At 65.9% G+C, this 24,891-nt stretch overlaps 10 protein-coding genes across 10 annotated transcripts; 2 read left to right on the top strand and 8 right to left on the bottom strand.

Moving 5' to 3' along the window:
* Positions 1–616: 616 nt before the first annotated feature.
* JCM10292_005503 (uncharacterized protein) lies at positions 617–1,475 on the bottom strand (the record flags this gene model as incomplete). The annotated part of the gene is made up of 4 exons (XM_076652233.1): positions 617–710; positions 869–903; positions 998–1,059; positions 1,133–1,475. The coding sequence occupies 4 exons, from the start codon at positions 1,473–1,475 to the stop codon at positions 617–619; spliced, it is 534 nt and encodes a 177-aa protein (XP_076502214.1).
* Positions 1,476–2,406: 931 nt separating this feature from the next.
* Positions 2,407–4,086, top strand: BMT5 (25S rRNA (uracil2634-N3)-methyltransferase; the record flags this gene model as incomplete). The annotated part of the gene is made up of 4 exons (XM_076652232.1): positions 2,407–2,446; positions 2,514–2,789; positions 2,846–3,217; positions 3,293–4,086. 4 exons carry the CDS (start codon positions 2,407–2,409, stop codon positions 4,084–4,086), a joined length of 1,482 nt encoding a protein of 493 aa, XP_076502213.1.
* A 284-nt stretch (positions 4,087–4,370) lies between these two features.
* JCM10292_005501 (uncharacterized protein) lies at positions 4,371–6,162 on the bottom strand (the record flags this gene model as incomplete). The annotated part of the gene is made up of 4 exons (XM_076652231.1): positions 4,371–5,442; positions 5,496–5,844; positions 5,901–5,967; positions 6,013–6,162. The coding sequence occupies 4 exons, from the start codon at positions 6,160–6,162 to the stop codon at positions 4,371–4,373; spliced, it is 1,638 nt and encodes a 545-aa protein (XP_076502212.1).
* Positions 6,163–6,546: 384 nt separating this feature from the next.
* On the bottom strand, positions 6,547–9,925 carry DBP10 (ATP-dependent RNA helicase DBP10; the record flags this gene model as incomplete). The annotated part of the gene is made up of 4 exons (XM_076652230.1): positions 6,547–7,213; positions 7,278–7,393; positions 7,458–9,135; positions 9,198–9,925. 4 exons carry the CDS (start codon positions 9,923–9,925, stop codon positions 6,547–6,549), a joined length of 3,189 nt encoding a protein of 1,062 aa, XP_076502211.1.
* Positions 9,926–10,176: 251 nt separating this feature from the next.
* JCM10292_005499 (uncharacterized protein) lies at positions 10,177–12,103 on the bottom strand (the record flags this gene model as incomplete). The annotated part of the gene is made up of 6 exons (XM_076652229.1): positions 10,177–10,324; positions 10,444–11,012; positions 11,095–11,244; positions 11,315–11,386; positions 11,474–11,721; positions 11,788–12,103. 6 exons carry the CDS (start codon positions 12,101–12,103, stop codon positions 10,177–10,179), a joined length of 1,503 nt encoding a protein of 500 aa, XP_076502210.1.
* Positions 12,104–12,494: 391 nt separating this feature from the next.
* JCM10292_005498 (uncharacterized protein) lies at positions 12,495–13,302 on the bottom strand (the record flags this gene model as incomplete). The annotated part of the gene is made up of 2 exons (XM_076652228.1): positions 12,495–12,629; positions 12,706–13,302. The coding sequence occupies 2 exons, from the start codon at positions 13,300–13,302 to the stop codon at positions 12,495–12,497; spliced, it is 732 nt and encodes a 243-aa protein (XP_076502209.1).
* Positions 13,303–14,632: 1,330 nt separating this feature from the next.
* Positions 14,633–18,405, bottom strand: JCM10292_005497 (uncharacterized protein; the record flags this gene model as incomplete). Its single annotated transcript, XM_076652227.1, has 11 exons — positions 14,633–14,818; positions 14,901–15,220; positions 15,300–15,462; positions 15,522–15,620; positions 15,681–15,786; positions 15,914–16,215; positions 16,274–16,667; positions 16,750–17,423; positions 17,510–17,890; positions 17,950–18,025; positions 18,089–18,405. The coding sequence occupies 11 exons, from the start codon at positions 18,403–18,405 to the stop codon at positions 14,633–14,635; spliced, it is 3,018 nt and encodes a 1,005-aa protein (XP_076502208.1).
* A 255-nt stretch (positions 18,406–18,660) lies between these two features.
* JCM10292_005496 (histone-fold domain-containing protein) lies at positions 18,661–19,466 on the top strand (the record flags this gene model as incomplete). Its single annotated transcript, XM_076652226.1, has 3 exons — positions 18,661–18,765; positions 18,916–19,006; positions 19,096–19,466. The coding sequence occupies 3 exons, from the start codon at positions 18,661–18,663 to the stop codon at positions 19,464–19,466; spliced, it is 567 nt and encodes a 188-aa protein (XP_076502207.1).
* Positions 19,467–19,692: 226 nt separating this feature from the next.
* JCM10292_005495 (SAP domain-containing protein) lies at positions 19,693–20,920 on the bottom strand (the record flags this gene model as incomplete). The annotated part of the gene is made up of 5 exons (XM_076652225.1): positions 19,693–19,725; positions 19,787–19,847; positions 19,935–20,128; positions 20,215–20,721; positions 20,870–20,920. The coding sequence occupies 5 exons, from the start codon at positions 20,918–20,920 to the stop codon at positions 19,693–19,695; spliced, it is 846 nt and encodes a 281-aa protein (XP_076502206.1).
* A 2,163-nt stretch (positions 20,921–23,083) lies between these two features.
* JCM10292_005494 (MAGE domain-containing protein) lies at positions 23,084–24,825 on the bottom strand (the record flags this gene model as incomplete). Its single annotated transcript, XM_076652224.1, has 5 exons — positions 23,084–23,619; positions 23,714–24,013; positions 24,084–24,200; positions 24,328–24,421; positions 24,508–24,825. The coding sequence occupies 5 exons, from the start codon at positions 24,823–24,825 to the stop codon at positions 23,084–23,086; spliced, it is 1,365 nt and encodes a 454-aa protein (XP_076502205.1).
* Between the last annotated feature and the right edge of the window lie 66 nt (positions 24,826–24,891).

The raw sequence follows: 24,891 nt of genomic DNA, 5'->3' as shown, positions 1-24,891 counted from the left end.
TCTTCCGCGCATTCTTCTCGTCTCTCGCCTCATCAACGCTCTTTCGACAGCGCCGCTCCGACGCCCACTTGGTCTAGTCGCATGATACCTCATTTGGGCTATTTTCGCTCGCTCGTTCCGCCTCTGTCGCCGTGGCGAGACAGGTCGGGCGAGCACTGCCATGACTTGAGGTGGTCGTCGGTTCAATTCCGGCAGTGGGCCTTCTCTTTTTTTGCTTTTCGCGTCCTGCTTTTGGCTGCGCTGCGCCCTGCGATTTGGCGGATCGCGGCGGCTCGATGTGCGTCGTGCCGGACGCAGACTCGTAGGGTCCCGCCTTCAGCACGAGCCGGCAATATCGGCGGGTGAGAAGTAGGCACGCTTGCGACCGCTCATGCGTGTGAGCGCGAGAGAAGCGTGCACCAGCCGCTCGTTCGGCGACTTCTGCGCGTACCGCGCGCATAGGCGTCCTCGCAGGCGGATCCACCCGTGTCTCGTCTCGTGCACTCTTCACAACCGCACAGCGAGCCTCTCACGTACAGGCAGGGGATCAGCGCCACGCATCGAGGGAGAACCGCAAGTTTCGCAACACACGCCACGGGCCGTACAGGGACGTCAGGGGGTAAGGGGCGCGCAGAGTTTACGAGCGGGGCTTCTCCTTCTTCTCTTTCCAGAGGGCGAGAAGACCGACGCCGGAAACCTTGACGACCTTGAAGCGCACACCGGGAATGTCACTGAGCTCGTACAAGCGCGTGCAAGCGTGTGCGAGGGCGAGGAGGAGGCGAGAGCGGGCGCAGGAGGCAAAGGGGGAGCAGGAGGGGGTCAGCCGCGCGTCTCGGGTTCCGGAGGCTCGACGCCGCGCCCGCAGGCTAGGCTGCAGCACAGTACGCACCCCTTTGCCTTGCCCTTGCGACCGAAGCCCGAGATCTGCGGCGGTAGCAGAGGCGCCGAGGAGGAAAGAGGGGACAAGACGGGGTCAGCACCCGCGAGCCCGAAAGCACGAAGAAGCGACGCGACGCACGAGGACCTCGTCGTTCTCGTCGACAAAGTTGAGGCAACCGTCGTTGGGAACGAAGGCGGTGACTGCGCGGCGAGCGGGGCGGACCCGTCAGCGACCCCACCTCCCCGCGGAACAACAGAGACCAACGCGGCGCACCCTTCTTGCCGTTCTTGATGAGCTGCACACGGACACACTTGCGGATGGCCGAGTTGGGCTGCTTGGCCTCGACACCGACCTTCTCGAGCACGATGCCCTTGGCGTGCGACGAGCCGCCGGTGGGCGACGAGCGGTACGCGGTGCCGAGCGCGCGCTTCTTGTAGTTCTTGTCGGCCTGCGAGCGTGCACGGATGACGGTCAGCGGCGCTGTCCTGCGCGATGAGGGAGGTTGCGCGGGTGTGCGGGCTCGAGGGCGAGGTGGGCGCGCAGGCGAGTCGACGGCTGCGCGCGCGCAGGGGACGGAGTGCGATGCGATGTGGCACCTCGCCCACACGAGCGACATGGCGCGCAATCGAGGTGGTGCGGCGAGCGTGAGCCGAAGGTCGAGGCGTCTCGATGCGCCACCTCGCCGACGGTCCCACCCGCTGCCGGCCCCTCGCTCGTCCTCCCCGTAGATCCCACACCACAGGTTCATCCACCAGCAGCGCCACCACAGACGCGCGCGAGGCGAGGCGAGTGTCGCGACTTGGGCGCTGAGCACGAGCACGGGTGGAGGGGGGAGGGGGAGGGAGACGGACCCAGCGGTTGTCACGGCGGTCGTCGCGGAGCTTGCGGCCAGCGAGCAGACCACGAGGCTGTGTGCGTGCGGGCGGTCAGCTCTGCAGCCCAGCGCGGGGGGAGAGCGGGGCGGCGAGAGACGCACCTTGCAGGATCCTGCGAGGGGCCGAGCGGGAGAGGGCGCGGGTCAGCATGTGCGGGTTTCTCGGGCGGGTGGGGGCAGCCTGTGCGGGTCTGTGCGCTCGCTCGCGGCCGTCTCGCGCGCGCTGGGGGCGGCGATGGGCGCGGGAGCGAGGCTCAGAGTTTTGACGCGAGAGCGGGCGGCGGGGGCTCGCTCGAGCGGTGGCGGGTGCGGGAGGGGGGGCGGGTGCACGGCTGCGTGCGTGTCTGTGCTCCAGGGATGCTCGACTTGCCCATGGTGAAGCGGCGGTACGAGTACGAGGAGGAGAGGGCGAGCCCGGGGGCGCGGCGACTCTGAGGCGAGGCGAGCGCACGGCACCGCCGACCGCCAGGCACCGCCTAGCGCCTCGCTGCCCCGCGAGTGCAGCAGCCACGGACTAGTGCTGCCCAGACTGCTCGTACTCGAGCACCCGCTCACCGCACCGCCCGCCCGCTCGCTCGAACGAAGCACCCTCGCCTCTCGACCAGCTCGGACTACTGCTCGTCTCTCTCGCTCAGCTTGCCCAGACCAGCTCTCCACTGCACCCACGCTGAGCATGGCAAAGGGTCCCAAGGGCCGCGGCAAACTCGCAAAGGGTGCGCCCGCCCTCTCCCCCTCGCTTGCTCCTCACTGAACCTCGCTCGCTCCGTCGCACCCGCACAGCCCTCTCCGGCCAGCAGCAGGCCCACCAGCAGCGCCTGCACGAGGAGCGCGCCCGCCAGGCCGAGCAGGACCGCCACGACGCCATCAAGGCCCGCATCAACGCCGGCGCACCTGCGAACAAGAAGCGCAAGCTCGCCGTCGCTGCGCCAGGCCAGGACACTGACGGCCGCAAGACCACCGAGACGCTGCGCGACGGACCACGACCCGCTGCTGCTGCCGCTGCTGCTGCCGTGCAGCCGTTCCGCCGCGGAGAGCGCATCCTCCTCGTCGGTGAAGGTGCGTACGACTCTTCACCGGCTCTTCGTCCTGTGCTCACCCACCCGGACCCACAGGCAACTTCTCCTTTGCACACTCGCTCCTCCTCCCGCTCTCGACCGCCGCCGCCGCGTCGTCGTCGTCCCACCCGCCGCCGCTCCCGCTCGTCACCCCCTCGCTCCTCTGCTGCACCGCGTTCGACTCGCACGCCGTCGCCGCGCAAAAGTACCCCGACCTCGCCACGCACGTCGACGCGCTCCGCACCGCGGGCGCGACCGTCCTCTTTGGCGTCGACGCGACCCGCCTCGAGGACTCGCGCGAGGTGCGCGACTTTGCCCGCCTCGGAAAGGTGCACGCCGCCGCGGCCAAGGGCAAGGAGCGCGAGGTCGGCGGCATCCGCGACGAAGGGACGGGGTTCGACCGCATCGTCTTCAACTTTCCTCACGTCGGTGCGTCTCGGCATGCCTGTCTTGCTCGTGCAAGTAACGGCTGCGCGGCGTGCTTACGTGTCTTGAGTCTCGCAGGCCAGGGCATCACGGACCAGCAGCGCAACGTGCGCCAGAACCAGACCCTCCTCATCGACTTTTACCGCTCGGCCGCGCTCCTCCTCAAGCGCGGCCCTTCGCGCGCCGGAGCGGCAGGACGGCGACGCAGCGCAGGACGGAATGCCGGCGTGAGCGACGACGACGGCGACGAATTGGGTGCGCCTGAAGCCACCGCCGACGACGCCGACGCGGGCGAGGACCCATCGCTCGTGCCCGTCCCCTCTGCGCCCTCTACGCGCGGCACCGTCCTCGTCACTCTGCGCACCGCGCCCCCTTACTCGCTCTGGCTCCCCGCGCAGCTCGCGACCAAGCCCGCGCTCCTCCTCCCCTCGCTCCTCTCCCCCGCGGACCTCTCTGCGCGCGCGAAACTCGGGAAGCGACAGCCCGCGTATCGCACGGTGACGAGCTGGGCGTTCGAGCCGGCTAGGTGGGAGGGGTACGAGCATCGGAGGACGATCGGGTGGGAGGAGGGGAGGAGCAGCGGCAAGAACGACGACTTGGTGCTCACCGCGAGGGAGCGCAAGGAGCGCCGCTTCTCGGCGGCGGCGGCCGAAGGCGCGGCGGCGGGGTCGGGCGGCGGGAAGGGCTCGGGCGCGGGCAAGAAGGAGGACAAGGGCGCGGACAAGGCGGCGATCCGGACGTGGGAGTTTGAGCTCGTGCTCAGGGAGGACGACAGGGCCGGCGGCGGAGCGGGAGGACGCGGAGGTGCCAAGGGAAAAGCGCGCAAGAGGAAGGCCGGCGGGGCGGACGACCCAGACCTTAACAGCGACTGAGCACGTTGTAACTGGGCTCTCGTCCACATCTCACGTTTTCGAGCTGGACCGTCGGCGAGCGTGCGGGATCTGGACGGCGTGAGCGTAGGTATTGCAAAGAACAGGATCGAGCGACAAAGCGGACAACAGGGTTGCGATTTGAAGATTACACGAGTGTCAGGAGGCAGCGAAAGAACAAGGCACGAAAGCAAGCTGCAGACGGGGACAAAGGTCAGCACATCAGCCTGTGAGCTCTCCCGTGTTTCGACGAGTCCATGCAGAGTGTCTGGGACGCACCGGGCGCTTCATTCCTCGTCATCCAAGCTTAGGGCAATGTAGCCGCGCTCAAAGGTGTAGACGCCAGGCGACACGTTTGTCAGCGTCGGGCGCGGCGTCTTGGCGAGCTTTTGGACGGTCGTGCGATCGGGGCCGAGGAAAGCAAAGACGAGGCGGGGCGAGAACTCGGGCGGGAAGCTGCTGCAGATGCGACGGATGCCGTCGGCCTTGACCGCGTGCTCGTCTGCAACAGTCGCCTGCACGAGAATTACAGTGTTTGTCTCGCTGAGGACGACGATGGCGTCGGCGGACGGGAAGCAGACGGGAAGGATGTAGACACCGGTCTTGACGGGGAGCCTCGACGTGTCCGGATCGCACTTGTGCCTCGTCAATCCCGCTGGGATCGAGATAGATGGCTCGCCCGAGATAAATTCAACGTTGACGTCGTCCCGTATCCCAAGCAGGCGGAAAGACGTGACCTCGTACAAGATGCCCTCGATCATCGGTTCGTGCTCGAAGAGCCGCGCCATCTCGAGCTGATCCTGCAGCTGCATCGCCGAAACAGCTACGCGCACAACCTCCTGCGCGAGGGGCGAGGCGATGACAATGTCGCACGACGGGAAGTCAAGCGAAGGCTGCGCGTCGGCGACGGGAAGAAGCGTGATGAGGCGGTGGAAGCCCGTCCATTGCGAACTTTCGGGAAGCTCCACGCTGCCGGAGGCGGCAGCTCGGAGCACATCTTTGGTGAGGGCGAGGCGGCTCTTCGCGACGTCTTCGAAGAGGTCGCGCAGGATGTCGTTCGTCTTGCGGTAATGCGCGCGAAGCTGGTAGCGGAAGTTGGGCGGCAAGATCTTGACGAGCTCGTCGCGCTCATAATAGCCGTTGGTGCGAACACGGAACGTGCGAGCTCTGTAGGCGAGATCCTTGTAGCCGTCCGGAGGCTGTTCGCTCTCTTCAGGCTGGTCCATCGAGAGATCGCCATGCGAGAACGCCACTCCGCCCGTCACAACGTATCCACCATGCTCCGATCCGGGGCGCATGTCGAAAAGCCAGACCGGGTTGTGCTCGCTGTCGGTCACAGCACGGAGCTCGCGGAGCCGTCTGTAGGAGCGCAGACATCAGCGCGGTTCAGGAGGTTCGCGGTCCTCACGCACGCCACGTTATTGATCTCGGTGGCGCCGGGCGGTGGAATCGTCCAGTAGAACGTGTCGCCATCGCTCTTGACGAAAGGACGGTGACGAGCGGAGCGAGGGGACGCTGCGACCACGGTGACTGCATTCAAGATTTCGAAGAGCACGCTGACTGGCGGCTCGACAGCGACCGAGTCGACGGCGATGACGGGAGTCTGGTCGAAGCGCGTGTCGGGGAGGAACAGGAGGTCGACAAAGCGCGCGCCGATGTTGTCGAGGATGACGGCGCGGGGATCGCCAGTTTTGTGGAAGACGACCGGGCGCCTCTGCTCGAGGCAGCGAGCGACGAGGAACGGGAGGAAGGACGATTTCCCTGACGAGCGCGGGCGACTCAGCGCACGGCAGGCATGGGAGCGGGAACGGGCGCACCGATTCCTGGCGAGCCGAAGACGACGAGATTGGTGCGAGCTGTCTTGTCGTCCTTGATGCGCTCGAGCTCGGCTGCCACCCAGTCTTAGACTTGCGAGTAGACGTCGCGCACGAGGACGGGGCCGACGAAGTAGCCCATCGAGCCGACGAGGAACGGGATGCCCTCAAGCACCGCGCCGGACGGGTGACCCCAGCAGGCCGTGTGGAAATCCTGCCACCTGCGCAGCGCTAAAGGCGTGCTGTCGCCGCCTGCGCCGGCCATCCTTGCGCCTGGTTGCGAGCAAGTGGGGCCGCACGGAATGAAGCGAGACGGGCGCGGAGCAGCGCACAGAGGGCCGGGCGACTCGAGCAGCGCTTACAGCTCGTCTGCTGGGGCGCTCGCAGCCAGGGCAGCCGTGCGGGGCGGAGGGCAAAGGCGAGCTGCAGCTGCTCTCGTACTCTTCATCGCTCGTCGTGAACGCAACGACCTCGGTCTCACTGGCTGCACGGCCCTCGGGTCGATTGCTCTCCGCAGCGTGCCTGGTTAGCTGCCTCAAACCTACGCTTGTCTTGCAGGCGCCGTAAACCAGTTCGTCGTCGAGACGCGGTCCGAAGCCGGGCAGAAACGACGCTACCGTGAGAGAGAGGCGCAGTTGCACCGCAGCGACTACCTGCGCTTGCCGCCGCCAAACGCGCCGCGTCCTCCTCCTGCGCCGCCGCGCGCTCCGCCAGCTTTCCCGCCCGCACGGTCCCCGCCGCCCATGGACCCGCCCTTGCCCTTCGGGTTCTTCTTGCTCGGCTGCGTCGACCTGCGCACGCGCTTCTCCTTGGCGATGCGCTCCTTGCGGATCTCGGCCGCCGAGCGCAGCCCGCCCGGCGCGACGTGCGGCTTGTCGGCCTGGCCCACGCGGCGCTTGGCGTGCTTGCCCTTGCCGTCGCTCGACGACGCGCCGTCGGCCTTGGGCGTGCCGGCCTTGTGCACGAAGCGGCGCCCGCCGGCGCCGCCGCCGACCTGGTGCGTCGACCGGCCCTTGATCTCCTGGTCGCCGACGCGCGGCACGCGCACGCGCGTCTTCTTCTGCCACTCGTCGAACACGCCCGCCTTGAACGACGCGGGCAGGCGCTGGCCCGACTCGGACCGGATCAGCTTCTTGTTGTCGGCGCCGACCTGGTCCGCGCGGATAAACTTCTTCGACTTGCGGTCCCACTTGAGCGTCGACGCGCGCTGCGCCAGCGCCTCGGCCGGTGTGCCCTCCGTGTCGCCGCGGCCGCCAATGTCGTACGTCGACTGGGCTGCCTGAGCGACGAAGGAGTCGCCGTTCGTGAGCGAGTAGCTGTGCGCGAGAGCGAGGGCGTGTCAGAGAGAACGCAGCGCGGCAGAGAAGCGCATGCACGTACCCTGCCTCGGTCGCAGCGCCCTCCTGCTCGTAGCCCATGTAGAATCGCTCGTCTCGCCACGACGGGCGGTCGCCGGCGGGTTTTGCGCGCTTGGCCGGCTTTTTGCCAAAGACCGCCTGCATGTCGAACAGTGTCAGCGATCAAGTCGAGCACGGGGAAGAAGCGAAAACGGGAACGCACCTCGAGCTCCTCCTCGTCGGCGTCGTCCATCGCGCCCTGCTGCACCGGCTTGGGCTGCTCGACCTCGGCCATCTCGTCCGCGTCGCCGAGCGCTCCCTCGGGCAGGGCGGGAAGCTCCTCCTCCTCAACCTGACGCACAAGGTCGCGCGCCCTCGCGCTGCGGCCGAGCGCGCGCCTCCGCTCCTTCATGAGCATGGCGATCGAGCCCTCCGAGCCGCCGTTCTTGCCTTTGGCCGAGACTTCAAAGACGGTCTCGGGCGGCCGGAAGCCGCTAATCTTGGCGAGCAGGTCGGCGCGGCTGCGCTCTGCCTCCTTGGCGCGCTCGACCGCCTCGCGCGCATCGCCACCGCCGCCGGCCGCACCCGCCGCGCGCGCAATGTACGCGTCGTAGACGGGATGCTCCTCGCCGATGCCGACGAGGCCCGTGCGCTCGGCCTCCTCGGCCTTTTTGCGCGCCATCTCCTTCGCGCGCCGGTAGCTCTCCGGACTCGCCTTGCCCAGCCCGCGCTCGTACATCCGCTGACCGCGCTGCGCGACGCCCTGCAGGTTCTCGAGGTGCGGCGCGTGCACGAGCAGGGCGCGATGCGTCTCGAGGTCGATGTCGGTCAGCGAGCGCGGAGGGGTGCCGAAGATGAGCGTCTGCGCAAAGTCGGGGTCGTCCGACGCCGCCGCAATTGCCGAAGTCGAGGGCGCGGACGACGAGGGCGTGAGCGGACAGAGCTTGAGCGGGCGCGTAAGGAACAGCTCGAGGTCGAGGAGGTACGGCATCTCGGCGGGCGTGACAAACGTGTAGGCCCAGCCCGTGCGTCCTGCACGCGCGGTACGACCGACGCGGTGCACGAATGCACGCGTGCCGTTCGGGAAGTCGTAGTTGACGACGTTCTCGACGCCGGGAACGTCGATACCGCGGGCGGCGAGGTCCGTGACGACAAGGATGGACGTCTGGCCCGACCGGAAGCGCGCGAGCGAGATCTTACGGGCCGTCTGGTCCATTGAACCGTAGATGGCCGAGACCGAGTAGTGCGCCGCCGCGAGGAGGTTGGCGAGGTACTCGACGTGGTGCTTGGTCGAGACAAACACGACCGTCTGGTGCGGCGCAATCTCGGCGCCGTTGACCGTCTCGGTCTCGCCCTCGCCCTCGCCGCCGCCGTCTGCGCCGCGCTTGCGCTTCTTGCCGCGCGCGTCGTCCCGCTGCTTGCCCTTGCCCTTCTTGCCGCCGCCGCCGTGATGCTGCCCGCGCCCATCCGTTCCCTTCATGACCGCCTCGTTCTCGGCCGCAACGCGCGCGCGCTCGGCGACGCGCTGCTGCTCGTTCATGACGGGGACCTGGATGACCTCGCGCAGGAGGCCGAGGAGGACGGCCTCCTTCTCGCTCGTCTTGACGTCGAGGTAGGCCATCTGGAGGTCCTTCGAAATCTTCTGGTCGACGTCGAGGCGGATGAGCTTCGGATTCTGCAGACCGGCCTTGGCGAACCCGACGAGCGATGAGGGGAGCGTCGCCGAGAAGAGGAGCGTCTGGCGCGTGGCGGGCACGCGGTGCAAGATCTCGTGGAGCTGCTCGGCGAATCCGAGCTCGAAGAGACGATCCGCCTCGTCGATGATGAGGGACTGGATCGACGAGAGCGAGTAGGCCATCTCGACGAGGACGTGCAGGAAACGACCGGGAGTTGCGATGATGCTGCGGGTCGAGCGATTCAGCGGTGGTTCGGCGTACCACGGGAAAGCGAGAAGACGACGCACACGTCCGGGTTGCCCGACATGATCTCGAACTGCGTCTCCATGGCCTCGCCTCCGACGACCATGGCCCAGCGGAGACTCTCGCCCTCGCCCTTGATGCCACGGGCGAGGTCCTTGCCGACCTTGAGGACCTGAAGCGCGAGCTCGCGCGTCGGGACGAGGATGAGGCCGCGCGCGCCAAACTTGTCCGAGTGGGTCCAGAGCTGGCTCAGGAGCGGGAGGAGGTAGCACAGCGTCTTGCCCGAGCCGGTGCGCGCCATGCACAGGTGGTCGCGCGCGACGGTCACCTTCTTGCCCTTGTCGGTGACGACCTGCTCGGTGCTGCCGAGGATGGACGGGAGCGCGAGGCGCTGGATGGGCGTCGGGGTGGTGAAGCCGCGCTGAAGGAGCGTCTTGAGCAGGAGCGGCGGCAGCCCGAGCGCCTGGAAGGACCCGCCGCCGGTGAGGCCCTTCTGCTGCTTTGCGTCCTTGCCCTTGCGCACGAGCGCGGCGCCCTCTGCGAGGTTGCGCGAGTGCTGCAGCTGCGACAGGCTCGCAAAGAGCGCATCCTCGTCGTCCGCCTCGAGCGCGTCCTGCTCGGCCTGGTCCTCGGCGGTTGAGCGTGCAGATGCTGATCCCTTGGTAAGCGCGGTGGCACGGGTCTTGGTGAGCTTCTTTGGGCGCGACGACGGTGCGCCCAGGAGCGCCGACGAGATGTCGACGTGCGCCGACGAGTCGCTGTCCGAGTCCATGGCAGGCAGCGTGCAGCTAGTCTCTGCTCGGCTCGGCTGTCCACGCAAAGCACGAGGCAGCGAGGAGAGGTGGCGGCAGCGAGAGCGATCGGCGCGGGGACGACCCGAGCTGAGCGGCGGACTTACGCTTCTCTCCTCGGAGCCTCGCTGCAGTTCAAGCAGGGAAACAGAAGGATATACTGTGCAACGACGAGGGAAAAGCTACTCGCGTAGAGGAGACGGGGGAACGAGGGAACGACTGCCGCCACCGCCTAGTCCCGCTTGGCGTGCCCGCCCATGCCGCTCACGGCGCTCAGCGTGCCCGGCAGCGTGTCTTCGCCGACGGCGTACAGCAATGCGATACCACCACCGACGAGGACCGTCAGGAGGAGCGTCGTCGACGCGAGGAGAGTAAAGGGCCTGCGCAAGACATGCGGGCGGGTCAGCTCCGAACGCTGCGAAGAGAGACGGGAAGCGGCGCAGCGTGCCCTGCGCCGCACCCGTCGCTCGAGCCACAGAGAGTGCAGAGCCAGACTTACGCGCTCAGGTCCTCCTTCTCGCACCCCTGGCCCTTCCACCTCGTCCTCCGCCCCGTCTCGTCGTCGACCGTCTCGCCGCACTTGCACACCCAGCACTCGCCGCCCTGCGCGCCCTCGACGCGCGTCGTGATCCCGCGCACGGGCTCGCCGCGCCCGAGGCACCGCGCCGTCTTGTCGTTGGCTTCCCGCTCGGACGCGAAGCACGTGTACCCCGACGGGACAATCACGCTCGACCCGTTCGCCGCCGCCGCCGCCGCAGTGGAGGTCTCTTCCTGGCGCGGCGAAAAGACCGAGCGCTTGACGTGTGCGTTGAGCGCGCGCGCGCGCGGAGACGACCCGAAACGCTGAGCGAGCTGCGACGACTCGAACGGCGCGAGCCACGGCGTGCGCTTGCGCAGGAGCGGCGTCGGGTGCGGCGGGAGCGCGAGCAGGACCACCTTGGCGCGCGCCTGCTCGGCGGTGGCGAGGTGCGCGTTAACGGACGCGATCAGGCCCGTAAGCGTCTGCTTGACGAGCGAAGATGCCGTCTGATACGTCTGCGACTGGCGAGAGTGCTTGGCGGCAATCTCCTGTGGTCGCAACGACGGAGACATCAGCCACACTGCTAGACAAGAAGGAGCATAGCGTGAAGAATCGGATGCCGTGACGCACCTTGAGCCCCTTGAGGTGCATCACGACGACCTTCGGTGCTTCGTCCTGGCCCTGCGGGCCCGAGTCTGCGCTCGCAGAAGACGACGTCGAGGCCATCGAGTCGGCAACGGAAGTGAGCCTCTCGAGCTCGAGGATGAGCTGCGAGGCCGACTGCGGGCGGCGAAGGGGGTGTCAGTCCGGGGCATCTGCAGCCGCTCGGTCCGCAAGGTCTGTCACGCACCGAGTCGAGCATGTCGAGGTCGGTAAAGAGGCCGCTCGAGATGGCTTCGGGCTCGACAGCAGCCTTGACCTTCTGCAGTGTCGGAAGGACGGAACGTCGTCAGTGAGCGCCTCGAAGCGAGGCGCGGTGCATCCATGAACACGGTCGCCTCGAACGCACCCTCGGCTCGTCGTGCCACCCGATCCAGCTGCCGAGCTCGTCTCCAACCCATGCCTGCCACCCGACGACGCTCTTGATGCCCTCGCTGACGAGCTCCTTCAGCCCGCGGACGGCGGGCGAGTCGGCGTCGAGGCCGAGCGAGTCGGCGAGGCGGTGCAGGTGCAGCGAGAAAGCGGCGAGGTACGACGTGGCCGGGAGAGACGGGAGCGAGAGCGACGGGTTCGATGCGAGGTCGGCGGGGATCGCATCTGCGGGCGGCGGGGCGGAACGAGTCAGTGCCTGCTCGAGCTAGATGTAGACTGCACTGCACGCACCGTCGCAGCCTGCCTTGCCGCACTCGAGGACGACGACGATGCGAGCGGGGACCTCGAGTGCGACGTGCTCGGAGGCGTCCTCGAGGGCCTTCTCCCACTCGCGGCCGCTCTTGCCGGACGCCAGAGGCAGCTGGACGTGGTGGGCGACGCCCAGGTGGTGCGCGAGGACGGCGTTGGCCTGCGCCGCCGAGAGGGCGAGCGGGGGCGACGATGCAGAGAGGCGCGGCGGCGCGGGCGAGAGGTACAGCTGCGGCGCGGGCGCAGCAGCGAGGGCCAGTGCGGGCAGGAGCGCACTCAGCGCCGTCTGGACGAGCATCGCGCGAGGTGCGAGGGAGGAGAGAGCGGACGACGAGGCGATGACCGCACCGTGACACCGCGATTCGCTCAGGCAGGGTGAAAGCCGCTCTCTGGGGCCATAGATTGACTTCGTACTGCTGATACTGAGCCAGGCCAGAAGATTCAAGACACCGCGGGCACCGTCTCATCGCGACACCCAGGAGGAGCAAAGCCGCGATGCAGGGCAGATCTAGGGATGTTTTATCCCTCAACGTTCGAGCATACAAGATCAAAGGGGAAGAGGGGAGGGACGGGGTAAAAGGGACGAAGTTAAAGCACGGAGCGGGATCGTGGAGCGCCGGAGGAGAGCACAAGGGGCAATGAGAGCGGAACATTCAGGGGACCGGGCGGGGTGGCGAGCCGACAAGAGATCAAGGTGAAGGAGGGCGCGGATGGAGGGCGGAAGAAGAGTAAGAAGGGGGGCGAGCGGCGAGCGAGTTGTATGGCGGCGGAATATCGGCGGAGGGCTCGGTCGCGCAAGGGCGCAGCGTGTTGTTGCGCACGGTCTGATGAGGCGCGTTCAAGGTGACATCAGCACCCCAAACTCTACTGCAAACCACAGAGGTGACGGAAAGAACGCACATTCTGTTCACACGGCGGATCGTTCGTCACGCCGCTAGCCTCGATGTCCCCGCCGGCGAGAGGGTCGTACGGTCCCCGCCGTCCTAGCAGACAGGAAAAGAGCGTGGCACGGTACGCCTGCGCATTCTCGCTCTGCATTTCCTCCTCGGCGCCCGGCACGCCAAGGAGGATGCCTACGCCGCTGACGACCAGAGCAACGACAATGACAACGGTGCCGACTCGACTGGAGCTGACAGGCTTGGTTGCAAGCACTGTGCAGAGAAATGCCGCGCTGTTCAAGACGAGCGCCGAGGTGGAGACCATCATGTTCATCCACAAGCAGCTGATCGCACACATTGATGACTCGGACGTCTTCAAATGCCTCATGCCGTACATCCCGAGCAGCCACACGGCAAGGAGCGCGGGCAGCGCAGAGACAAACGGTAGCCAGACTTGTGTGTGCTCGTCAGGGCCGAGGAGAAGCGAGACAGACGCGAGCCAGTCGAAGAGGGCGGGGAAGACGAGCCAGCGCGCTCGGATCCACTTGGCCCAGCGGAACCAGGGCGTGAGAACCTCGATGTCCACCTCGTAGTCGCGCTGCCGGTAGCGCCGTGCCATGGTGGCCGATGAGCAGCGGGTCGAGGGCGCGTGGAGGTCCAATCTGTCGAGGACCGGCGATTGGGGACCCGCAGGACAGTCATGCACCCGCGCAGAATCGGAGTGCAGGCTCAGAATGACCCAGCTGACTCTCGTAGAGTGCAGACTCACGCGCAGGCAGGTGAGCGAGCGAACGACTGGACAGGGATGGTGTCGGGTGCAGAGCCCACGGCGACAGGATTCGCGGGCTTTGACTTGCAGCGGTGGGAAGACGGGTGAGCTCGGCAGGCGCGGAATGGGGGGGAGGAACGAGAGCGGGACGAGGAGAACCAGGCGGGCGATGAAGCGAGAGCGGACGAGAGCGGCGCGAGCAGCGGAGCGGGCGGCGGGCGCACGACCCAACACGGGGTGCACGAGCTGGTGCCGCTAGAAGCTATCGTCTGTTCTGGTCGACAGTTCAAAAGCGGAGCCATCGTCGTCGGGGACTCAGCGACCTCGAGGCTCGTCGCCGCCCCTGAAGCGAGGAGCCCTCCCAGTGCGGACCTCTCGGACTAGGACTGAAGAGCTTGATCCGTCTATTGCTGCACATGGACGTCTATCACCTCAGCTCCGATCCCGGCAACTACGAGGCGGTGCACTCCCACCGCTCCGGCAACGACCGCCTGGGCGGAACAGTCTGCGACATCGAGGCAGGTCGAGTCGTGTAGCTTGAGCATAAGCGTAGGCGCCGAGGGAGATGCGGCGGAGGAGAGAGTGTAGACGTTCAGGCGTTGCTCGACCGAGGACGAGGCGAGAAGCGAGGGCGAGAGGAAGTCGAGACCTGCGCGAGGGCGAGAGAAGCATGAGCAATTGTGCGCTTCGATGCGCAGTCGATAGAGCGGCGACGTGCCCTGAATAGTAGAAGCATGAGCGTCGGAAAGCGAGGCTTGCGCGATAAGCGCGGCATTGAGCGGCGAGTCGGGCGAAGAGGCTGAGAAGGCGAGCCGCGAGACTCCGACTGCATTGTCGTCGCCGCCGGTTGCGATGATCAAGTCTTGCCCTGCGCAAGACACGGACGTTCAGCGCAAGTGAGCGGTGGGACCAGTAAGATCTCGTACCGCTTGACTGCACAGCAAGCGCATTGATTCCCGACTGGTGAGGATGATACGCGAAAACAGGCGGAGAGATCGGACATCCGAGCGTGAGAGATCGCGAAGTAAAACTACGAGAGATGAAGACATGCAGTGAGTGCCCTCCGCCCTTTCTAGGACACGTGCGAAGGTAAGAAGCGAGCCGCACCTGGTCAAGTCGTACACAGCAAGTCTGTGCTTAGCGCAGGAGGTGCAACACGCAAATTCAGCGTGCTGGAGCTTTAGTCGCGCCTCAGGCTGGGCGATGGTACGTACAGTCCGTCCGACGAGCCAGTCGCCACGATCCACCTCTTGCCGCCATGCTCGAGATCCAGCTCGAAGCCCTCGACCGTCAAGATGCACTTTCCGCCAGGCTGCGTCGACGAAAGGAGCACGAAAGACGAAAAGTCGGAGCAGTGCTGCCAGATCTGCGAGCAGAGACGCATTTCTGCATCAGCGGACAAACGATGCGCAACGAGAGGGTCAAACGGTAGGAGGATATAAGCGCACCCGCACCGTCCCATCCGAGTAGCCGACCGCCAGCACGTGCTTCGCTTTCTCGCCGTCGTGTTGGGGCAGCCGCAGGACCGCAAAGTCCATCGCGCGCACTTCGCCGCCCTCCTCGCCGAGCACGGTACCCTTAGGCCTGACAAGGACGTCGGACTCGCCCTCTTCGGCGACGGAGAAGGCGCAGAGGAGTTCGCGCGTACCGCACGCGAAGAGAAGGTGCGGCTGCTGCGGATCGGGAGGCCAGGACCAGGAAAGCGATTTGAGGGAGGAAGGGATGTGGCGATCGCTGTAGAGCGGTTTGAGGCGGTTTGAGCTTGTTACTGTACACGCAGGAAGACACGTTGTCAGCTGTGCCTCGCGGCGGAACGAGGAAGGAAAGCGGGAAGGGATCGCACGCACAGCGGGACAGGCTCAGCACGCCGTTCTCCGCCGCAGTTGCGACGAGCGTCAAACCCGAAGCCAACGTGATAGCCTCGACGGCGCGGATCTCGCGCCCGTGCAGTCCTGCGTGCAGCACGGGCGCAGGCGAGTTTTCGGAAGTGTCGAGCGTCTGCAGGAGGAGCTGCGAAAGGAGGGAGTCAGTCCCGGTTAGGACAGGTCATGATGGACAGGTTCACGCACCTTGCCGCGCTCGAGCCGATAGAACCGCGGTCCCGCGCCATCGGAGCCTGCGACGAGGCGGTGCTGCAGCTTCTTGCCCGGACTGGCGAACGAGTGATGCTGCACGTTCGGGAACACGTAAGTCCTCCGGGTTTTTGTCGATGGGAAGCAAGCGCGCACCTGTTGTGCAAGCTCGTCGATGACGATGGCTCGCGTATCCGAGTGCGCAAGGTAGCGCTGCCCATTCCCGCTGAGCACGATCTGCGAGTCGCTCTGGTCAGCGAAGCTGCGCCGAGCGGCAGTCAAGAGCACACGGAATGCGCACCTGGTCCAGGACTCCCTTCGTCAACGTCCTTTGGTCCAGCACCTCCACCCCGCCGTCTTCATCGCCGACCTCGACCCGCAGGACGCACCTCCTCCCGTCCCTCCCGACTGTCTCGACGCGCCATGCCATCTCCTTCCCTGAGCTCGACAACTCCGTCGACGAGAAGTCCATCACGCCGTCGACATGCAGCTTCTTGAGCAGAGCGATCTCGACAAGCTCGCTTGGCGCCGCAGTCAATTCGGGCTGGTTGACGGTCGGCATGCGGTACAGCACGACGGAACCGCCGGCGTTCCCAAGCAGGATGAGCGAAGGAGAGAGGAAGTGCAGCGCAGTGGGCGCGCGGGCGGCGGAGGGCGGGAGCTGAAGCGAGGCGAGTAGGCGGGGCGGCAGCTGCTCAAACTGGTCCGTCAGCATTGAGGAACTGTCAGGCGAGCTTCGATACACGTACTAGAGGTGCAGACTCGACATCTAGCTCAAGGACACCAACTCGCAAGGCTGCATGGTCCCATACGGCGATTCGTCGCAAGCCATCCGCGCTCTCGCTCCCGAACGATACAGTCACGGGCTTGACGTCGAGCGAAAGCTCCGCGACGTGTGAAACTGCAACGACACTATCGGTCGAGAGGGTGATCGACGCGCGAAGAAAGGCGCCGCGATTCGAGAAGGCAAGGAATGTGAACTCGGTCGATGTGGCGGAGGAAGACCGCGGGAGAAGGCAAAGGGTGCAGGCAGTCGAGCTGGAAGACCAGGTCGAGGCAGCGTGGAATGGCACGAAGTCGGCCGGTGGTGCGATGGCAGCCGTGGAGGCGTGATCGGGCATGTGTGCGAAAGCGAAGAACGAGCTGTTGCGGAAAAGGAGACACAAGCAAACGTCAGGGCGAGAGTGCTTGCGGAGATTTGACCCTGAAGCTGACGCAGACATACCCGTTCTCCTTGAGCAAGACGACCAGATCGGCCCGCCCGACCTGCTCGACCGCAAACGCCTTGACCTTCTCTCCCTTCTCGCCTTTCTTCCCCTTGCCCTGCCCCGACGCCTCCATTCCGTCCAGAGTTGACTGCGGCACGACCCAGGACCGCACCGCGCCGTCCGCTCCTCCCGTCAGGACGATTCTCCGCCCCCGCCCCTCCTCGACATTGTTGGACGGACAAGGCAGTCTCGCGCCTTCGACGCTCCAAATCGACCGGCCGTCGTGCCCCTCGCGCCACGTCTCGAGCAGCGCGTACCCCTTCTCGGCGGCGCTCTGCCTCGCGGTATGCGCGGCAGCGGGCGAGGGCGCCGAGACGGCGGCGCGAGAGACGCGCCACAGACGGCAGGTACCGTCTTCTGCGACGCTGGCGAGGTCGATCGTCTCATCTTTGGCAGCGACGGTGGACGGCGAGGAAGGTGAGGATGCGGCAGTCGGAGAAGGGGCAGGGAGGAAGACGGCGCGCCAGACGCGGGCGATGTGGCCCCACATCGTGAGATGCGGGACTGTGGTACCGGCGGGCGAGGATGCGGCGGGAACGAGAGAGAGGTCCCAGACACGCAAGGTGCGGTCGTCTGAGCCGGTGACGAGGTAGCGCGTGCAGGGCGAGAAGGCGGTGGTGAAGACGGCGCCCTGTGTGGCGCGCATGTTGAGCAAGAAGCCGTGATGAGCGACCTTGCATGGCTTGATCACAGGGCAGCCAGCGAGCCAGAACGCACCTGATGCCCGATGAGCCTTCTCAACGAGTCCTCCTTGGCAACCGCAACCACCGCAGCCTTGGTTTCGCCCCTCAAGCGCGCATCCCGCGCGCTGCTCGCGAGCTCGACTGCTTGTCCGACCTCCCACAGGAAGGTGTCGCCCCACAGACTCCCGCCCGCAAGCGCGATCCGCCTTTCCGCATCGTCGGTCACATCTCGCGAGCGGTACTGGGCGCGGGAGAAGCGAGTGCACCAGAGGAGGGGACGCAGAGGTGCGTGAAGAGTGTATGCTGGGGGTGTGGGCGGGACACTGGTGGCGGGCTGAGCGGAAGAGGCGCGATGGGGCAGGAGAGGGTAGAGGTGGAGCGAGTTGTGCAGGGTCGAGAGAATGACGAGGTCGTCCTGCGCATACGACCAACTCAGTCGTGCAGAGGAACAGAACGAAAAAGAGCAGCACGTACGTCAAGAAAGGCTCCGTCGCCGACAAAGTCACTGAGTGAGAAGCGTTGCACAATGTCGAGGGTCGCGGTGCGGGTCCTGCGGATCAAGCTCAGCCCTTTGACATAGATGACCGAGAGCACAGGAATGGCCAGAACGCACCTGCTGCTGCCGAGGACGAGATGAGCGAGCACCGCCTCCTTTCCTCCGAGGACGAGCAAGCGCCATCTCGAGCTTTTTGGCCCTGCCGGTTCTGGCTGGAGGACGATGCGATGGATGCGCTCGCGCTCGAACACGTCCCAGCCCAGCGAGTCCCCGTCGTCGCCCGTGTCGCCTCCTGAAGCGAGCGAGAGCAAGAGCAAGCGTCGTGCCGAGCCAGCGAGGGCAAAGTGCGAGTCTGGGATGTGCGTGATGGCTGTCACGGGACAGCTGGACGCTTCTCTGCGCTGCACACGCGCATCTCGGCTCGTCGGGAGCATCGTCGACGCGAGAGAACGACTCGGACCATGTTGACCTCGACTTGGACGCTTCCACGCTTACGCACTGCTGCTAGCGACTGCTGACTCTACTCAGCGCATCCGACTGCTCCTCACAAACACGCTCGAAGCAGTCCCACCGCGCCTCATTCGCTCGCTCGTCGTCCTCATCGCGTCTCGTCGCGCTCTCTCGTGCGTCGCTCCCGCAACCTCGAGCGGCCCTGTGCTGACCGTGCAAGCTCCGAGCAGGCCCGCAAGATGAGCTCGGCGATCCCGAGTGCCCGCGTCAACCGCATCATCAAAGCCGACAAGGAGGTCCGCCTCTGCTCCAAGGAGGCCATCTTCCTCATCTCCAAGGCCACCGTCAGTCTCGAGCTCGCTGCTGCTCTGCGCCACGGCTTGTAGCGTCCGCCGGACGCGCGAGTGAGCGTCGTACTGCTTTGGTCCTTGAGCTGACCCTGTCTCCCCACTTCCCCTCAACGACTCTTCAACCACTCCCCTCTCGCACTGCAGGAGATGATGATCGAGCGCATGAGCGAGCAGGCGTACGACCACGCGCGGATGCAGAAGAAGAACGCCAAGGTGGTCAAGTACGACGACTTGGGTGCGTCCGCGCGCGCCTCTCTTCTTCCGCGTGTCCGCGCTTGAACTCGCGCGCAGTCGCGCTGATACCACCGGCGCGCCTTTGCACAGCCGCGGTTGCACAGTCTCCGCAGTGGTACTATCTCGGCGAGGTGATCCCGCAGGGCCAGCCGCTGCACGCGGCGCTCGAAGCGCGCCGCAAGCACAACGAGGAGACGGACGCGCCCGCGGCCGTCACGACCAAGGCGCCCAACGCCGACGAGCTCAAGGGGAACCGCATCCGGACCAACAAGGGCAAGAAGAGCGCGCCGCTCCTCGGCGTCGACGGGCTCGCGACGAGCCGGACCACGCGCGGGGTCAAGCTCAAGCTCCCCGCGGGCGAGGGCGGGCCCGACGAGGACGACGAGGACGAGTACGAGGACGACGGCGAGGGCGCAGAGAGCGGCGGAGAGGCCGGCGGCAGGATGGACGTCGACCGGTAGCTTCCCCCCTCCACACTCGCATGCCTTTCGCTCTGTTGTACACATTCGCCATGCGCGCTTTGCGGTAACTGGCCGCGCGCGAGAGTCGTCGTACGTCCGCGAGGCCCTCTCTCGACCCGGGCAGTGCGCATGGGGTATCGACTCTCCTCGGGATACACTGCACACGAAAGAGACGACGGTATAGACACACGGCGGATAGACTCCCTTTTTTACCTGTTCCGTTGCATCAGGCATCCACCTTGACCTTCTTTTCTTGCGGCTGTGAGCGCGGGTGGATCAGCGGTGGCCCCTCACTAACGGACAAGGAAAGCGCAGCGCACCTGCTCGGGCTGGTTGAACCGTGCAGCACGCTTGCGCTTCTTCTCCTCCTCCTCTTCCAGGCTGTGTCCCGCAACGATCGACTTAAAGTCAGTCAGTCTGCAGTGAGGCAGACGAGAGAGACACGAGAGGCGAAGGTGGGCGACGCACCGCTTCTTGAGCTCCGGGTCAGCCGCTACCGCTGCCGCCGGCTCGGCTGCGGCGTCCTGCGCCTTGACGCCCTTGGCAGAAGCCGCAGCGGCGCCGACCACGCCCTTCTCGCCCGCCGGGTCCGTCTTCGAGGTGCCCTTGGGCACGCGCTGCCGCTTGTTCGAGCCGAGAGCAGAGTCGAGCGCCGCGAGTGACTGTGTGACGTCGAAAGAACCTACCTTGAGCTACGTTCGCGAGCCAGGAAGCAGGGAAAGACCGCAACTCGGGCGTCGACCCGCACCTTGTTCATCTTGACATCTGCGCCCTTGTCCTCGGCCACCTGGATCCCAAACTTTTCGGCGCGCTTGCGCTTGAGCTCTTCGCTCTCGTCGACCTTTGCGCCCGTCGTCGCGGCGTCGTCGACCTGCACGCCGAACCGCGCCGCGCGCTGCCTGCGCTTGTCCTCCTCGACGCGCGCCGCCTCGCGCGCCTGCTCGAGCTGCCGCGCCGCGTCCTCCTGCGCCTGCTGCGCCCCGTCGGCGCCGCCCGTCGCCGGCTGCGCGGCATCGGTGTCCGCAGCGCCGCTCTTGAGCCCCTCGTCCTGCGCCTGCGCAATACCGGCGTCGGTCGACGCGGCGGCGGCGGTCGTCTCGGCGGTGCCGCTGAGCCCGGCGCCGTCCGGCTCGTCGGTCGAGGCGGCGACGCCGGTCGTGTCGGCCGTGGGCGCGGCGTCGGGGCTCGAGAGGAGGCGCGAGATGAGGTCGTCCTTCTTGCCCGTGACGGGGAGGGATCGCTCCGCGAGGAGCTCCTGTGGGGGTTTCGGAAGCGTGTCAGTTGGCTAGAGCCATCTGCAAGGCACTGGACGCGTGTGCCGGCGCGGATGAGCTGCCATGTCGGGGCGAGCAGTGGGGGAGCGTCGCGTCGAGGGAAAGCGCGGGCAGGGCGGAGAAGCGCACCTTGAGCTTTACGACGGTGAGGGCCTTGAGCTCTGTCTCGGAGAACGCCATCGTAGCAAGAGTCGGTGAGCGAAAGAAGTCCGAACGACGAACGACGCGACGACGCTTTGCACCGCGACCACACCGCATCCAGCGCAGAACCTGCTCATGGGAAGCTATCTACGCGTGTCTCGAGTCAGTGTATGCTTGCCGACAGAGTTGCGCGCTCCTCTTGCTTCCTGATGACGTGCCCCCGTCATCTCGTCTGTCTGTGTAAGGCCGCGACCCGACGCCGTCGCCGCCTCCGCCGCCGTCTCGAGCCCTTCCGTTTCTCTCTCCTCTTTTCCCCGTCCGTCCCCCTTCCCTTTGTCTAGCTCCCGCGTCAACCGCAACCGTTGTGCCTCTCGCTCACCGAGCCCAACCTCGGCATCGCGATCCGCACCCTCGACGAGACCGCGCCTCCTCGTCTACCTCTCTCTTGTTCTGTAGAGTCGTACTCTAAACCGTGACTAGCATAGCTGCAATCCGCTGCTGTACACCGTCACATCGTTCCCAGCGCCTACGAGACTACCCGAACCTCGCCAGCGACGCTTCGCGTGCCTCGACCCCTCGAAGCCCGCGTCTGTCGCTGACAGTCTGCCGGTTTGAAGCTGGAGTTGCTCGGGACCTGGACCGTGCGCGTGACCAGTCCGCTACGTAGAACGCGAGACATCGTGCTGTCTGTGCTGGCTCGCCCATGGCTCGGATTCGTCCTCTGTCCCGCTGTTGTCCTCCTTCTTGCGTCGATTCTCTGGTCCGCACTTTACGGCAGCATGTGGCGAACCACTCGAGCCATTGACGATGCCGAATCTCCGTCTGCTGTTTCATGCGCTTCGAACGCGCAACGCAGTGCCGCCGCTCGCGCACAGAGATCATCCGGGTCCTTCTCGTCGCGACCACATGCTGTCTCCGTCATCTTTCAACGACTGTTAGATCGGACGTATCTGCATCGGCGCTGCTGCTGTGGTTGGCGCTTTGCTGTGCGCGGACGTGACCGAAATCGCTGACGCTACAATACTCGGCGACTCGTCGAGCTTGCAAACTAACTTACGTCGCGGCGCCGGTCTTCTACTCCCGGCTGCTTCGGCCTGTCTCCCGCAAAGCCTCAGATCGACGCTCGACAGCAGCCCGGACGAGCTCCGGACCGCGGATACACAGAGTCAGCAATGCTTGCAGACCGTCCTTCAGGCAGTTGAAAAGGCTATCGAGAACAACGAACCAGGTGTTGATCACATTCGACGAGCTATGCACAGCGGACTGACCGGAGACCCCGCTTTCGCGCGCACACGCGGTTGTCCTCCGTCTGTCCTCAACCTCGTTTCTCCGCCAAGTTCTCTTTATTTGCCATGGTTTCGTCATCCCAGCCTTTGCACGCTTGTGCCTATACGCGCTTTTCCGAATCAGCGGCGCTGCGGGTCCTGGCTTCTTCGACCCGCTTCCGCTCCTTGCGGCCGTAAGACTCGCTTGCCAGGACCACCTGCCATAAGCAGACTCTGCTACTTGTCTTGAGAGCCTTAGCCTTTCTCGTCTGGCACTTACGGCTCTCCGGCGGGCGACTGTTTTACACGAGCTCCCGCAAGGACCGGTTGTCAAAAACACGGGCGCCGACGCGCGGAACGAAATTCGGCGCATCAGACTTCGCAGCGTGCCGCCGCGGTGGGTGTCAAGGCTCGAAGTAGTCAGCTTGCATGAACAAGTGGAGCTGCTGTGGAAGCTCAAGGCAACTGGCAGCGCAAGCTCCGTCCCATGACAAGCGCGGAAGCTGTCGCTTGCATTCCACTGCTGCCGGCATCTCTCGAGGGCGCCCTAGTCTGCGTCAATTGCTTCTCGGAACCCTGCAAGCCATGAAGCATGAGAAGCTGCTCTTTCCGCTAGCATTCATCTTGGCCTGACCTTGCGCTTTGTCGTGCATTCGCCGCGCGGCTAAGGTTTTCGCTCATGTTGCAGCTCTCGTTACCTTTTCAGCCTGGCCGCGCCCTCAATTTTAATTGCACGACAAAGCATTGCACGAGTCAACTTTGCAGCTACCGGGAGAATTGCTTTAAGCGCGACAACGACTTCCGCGCAACCGAGGCGACTGCGCTTTCGTTGGAAGGAAGCAATGCGCTTGCCGCACAAGCAGATGCGTAGGAGTATGCTCAGCATCGTTCAACAGACAAAGGAACCCGACTACACACTGACAAAAGCGCCGGGATCCTACTCTCGCTCCTTGCCCTTGCCGCCCGCCGCGCCTGACGCCTTCTCGCCGTCGACATCGGCCAGGTCCTTGATTCCCGCCGCCCTCGCCACCTCGCTCAAGAACCGCTCGCCCGTCTTGCCCCGCTTGCGCCCGCCGCCCACCTCGCCCTCCTTTTCGCTCTGGCTCAAAAAGATGCGCTGCACAAACTTTCCGACGCCGAGCTCGCCAACCTCGGCGTCGGCGCGCGGGCCCCACCGCCACTCGACGCTCGGGTCGCCCGCCTCGGCCTTTTCGCCCGCGGCGTTGGTGCGCTGCGTGCGCGACGGGCGCTGCGTGCGCCCGCGGCCGGACGCGGCGCCGCCCTGCGTCGTCCCGCCCTGCGTAGCGCCGCCGGGCGCTTGGCCCGTCTTGGAGCGCTCGAGGTACTGCTGTCGCGTGAGGAGGTTGAGGAACGCCGACAGGTCGAGCGACTGCGGGTGCGGCGACGAGAGCGAGAGCGGGAGAGGGGTCGAGGGCGTGAGCGAGAGGCGGCGTAGGTACGAGATGAGCTGGTCTGTCGAGTGTGACAAGGTTTGAGCACGGGTTCAGTCCTTTGAGCGCGCCACATGCCACTGTCGTGGCAAGCACAGGACTCGCAGCGAACTCACCATCTCCGAGCACCTTGCCGTTGACGAGGATCAGCGCAAGCACTACGCCGAGCACGCCGTACACGGCGCCCTCCTCGCGCTTGACGTCGCGCATGACGGCCGCCTCGACGCCCTCGTCCTCGCCGTCGCCCGGAAGCGTAGTTGCCTCGTCGGCTTCCCACGCGGCGAGTTCGGCGCGCAGGCCCTTTTGCGAGCCGGGGTGGTCGACGACGGTCGAGAGGGACGGGTAGCGGTGCGTGGCGGCGTGGCGGAGGAGCGGTTGCGGGATCGTCGAGCGCACGATCCACGCCTTGCCCTGGCCTGCGAGTGCGAAAGCGTCCGTGGTCAGTCGGCGGTACTCCAGCCTCGACCAGGAGACAGCAGGACGCACTCTTGCTCGTCTCGCGCGCGCGGAGAGCGACGAGTTCCATGCCGAGGACGTCCTTGAGGACCTTCTGCACTTTGGGAAGGAGCGCATTGAAGTGCTTGCCGCGGCCGCCGGTGAGGACTGCGAGGCGTGATCGAGACTGTCAGCGTCACTCTCGACGCTGTAAAGCTGATCTGGCCAGGCAAGCCGACGAGATGGCTCGGTTGCTGCGCCAGGTACGTCAGAATGACGGGAAGAAGGGACTGACCGTTCTTGACGATGTCTTCGCGCTTGAGGATGCGGCGGTGCGACTCGTTGAAGAGGACGTAGCGGACGATGCCCTGGATGTAGTGCTTCTTCTCCTGCGCGTGACGGAGGTCAAACAGCCGCGACGAGGAGGAGGTCAGTCGTCGCTCGTCGCGCCGGATTTGCCCCGCGTTCGCCGCACCTCGTCGCTCAGGTCTCCCTTTTTGCGTGCGCCGTCGTCGCTGCTCGAATCGGACGCGTCGCCAGCGTCGCCAGCGTCGTCGTCGTCGTCGTCGTCGTCGTCGTCGTCGGCTCCTCTCCTCGCACGCTTGCCCTTGCCCTTGGCCTTGGCCTTGCCCTTGGTCTGGGTCGACTTGCGGTGCTGCTTGCTCGCGCGCTGGTCGTCGTAGTCGGTGTGTTCGCCCGAGTCTGGCTCGCGGTCGTCGTCCGAGTCGGCGACGCGACGCTTCTGCGCGGGACAAAGACTGGGCGAGTCAGCGCGAGCGGGAGAGTCCAGCATGGGCAGTCTGGCTCGCCTGGGTGCGGGCCATGGCGGGCGGGAGCGAGTCGAGCGGAGCGAAGCGAA

The sequence above is a fragment of the Rhodotorula paludigena genome, assembly GCF_050403205.1.
Source record: "Rhodotorula paludigena JCM10292 DNA, Rt_paludigena_JCM10292v1_ctg69, whole genome shotgun sequence".
Lineage (NCBI taxonomy): Eukaryota > Fungi > Basidiomycota > Microbotryomycetes > Sporidiobolales > Sporidiobolaceae > Rhodotorula > Rhodotorula paludigena.
Note: the sequence above shows the minus strand (reverse complement) of the source record. Positions and strands in the feature narration are given on the sequence as shown.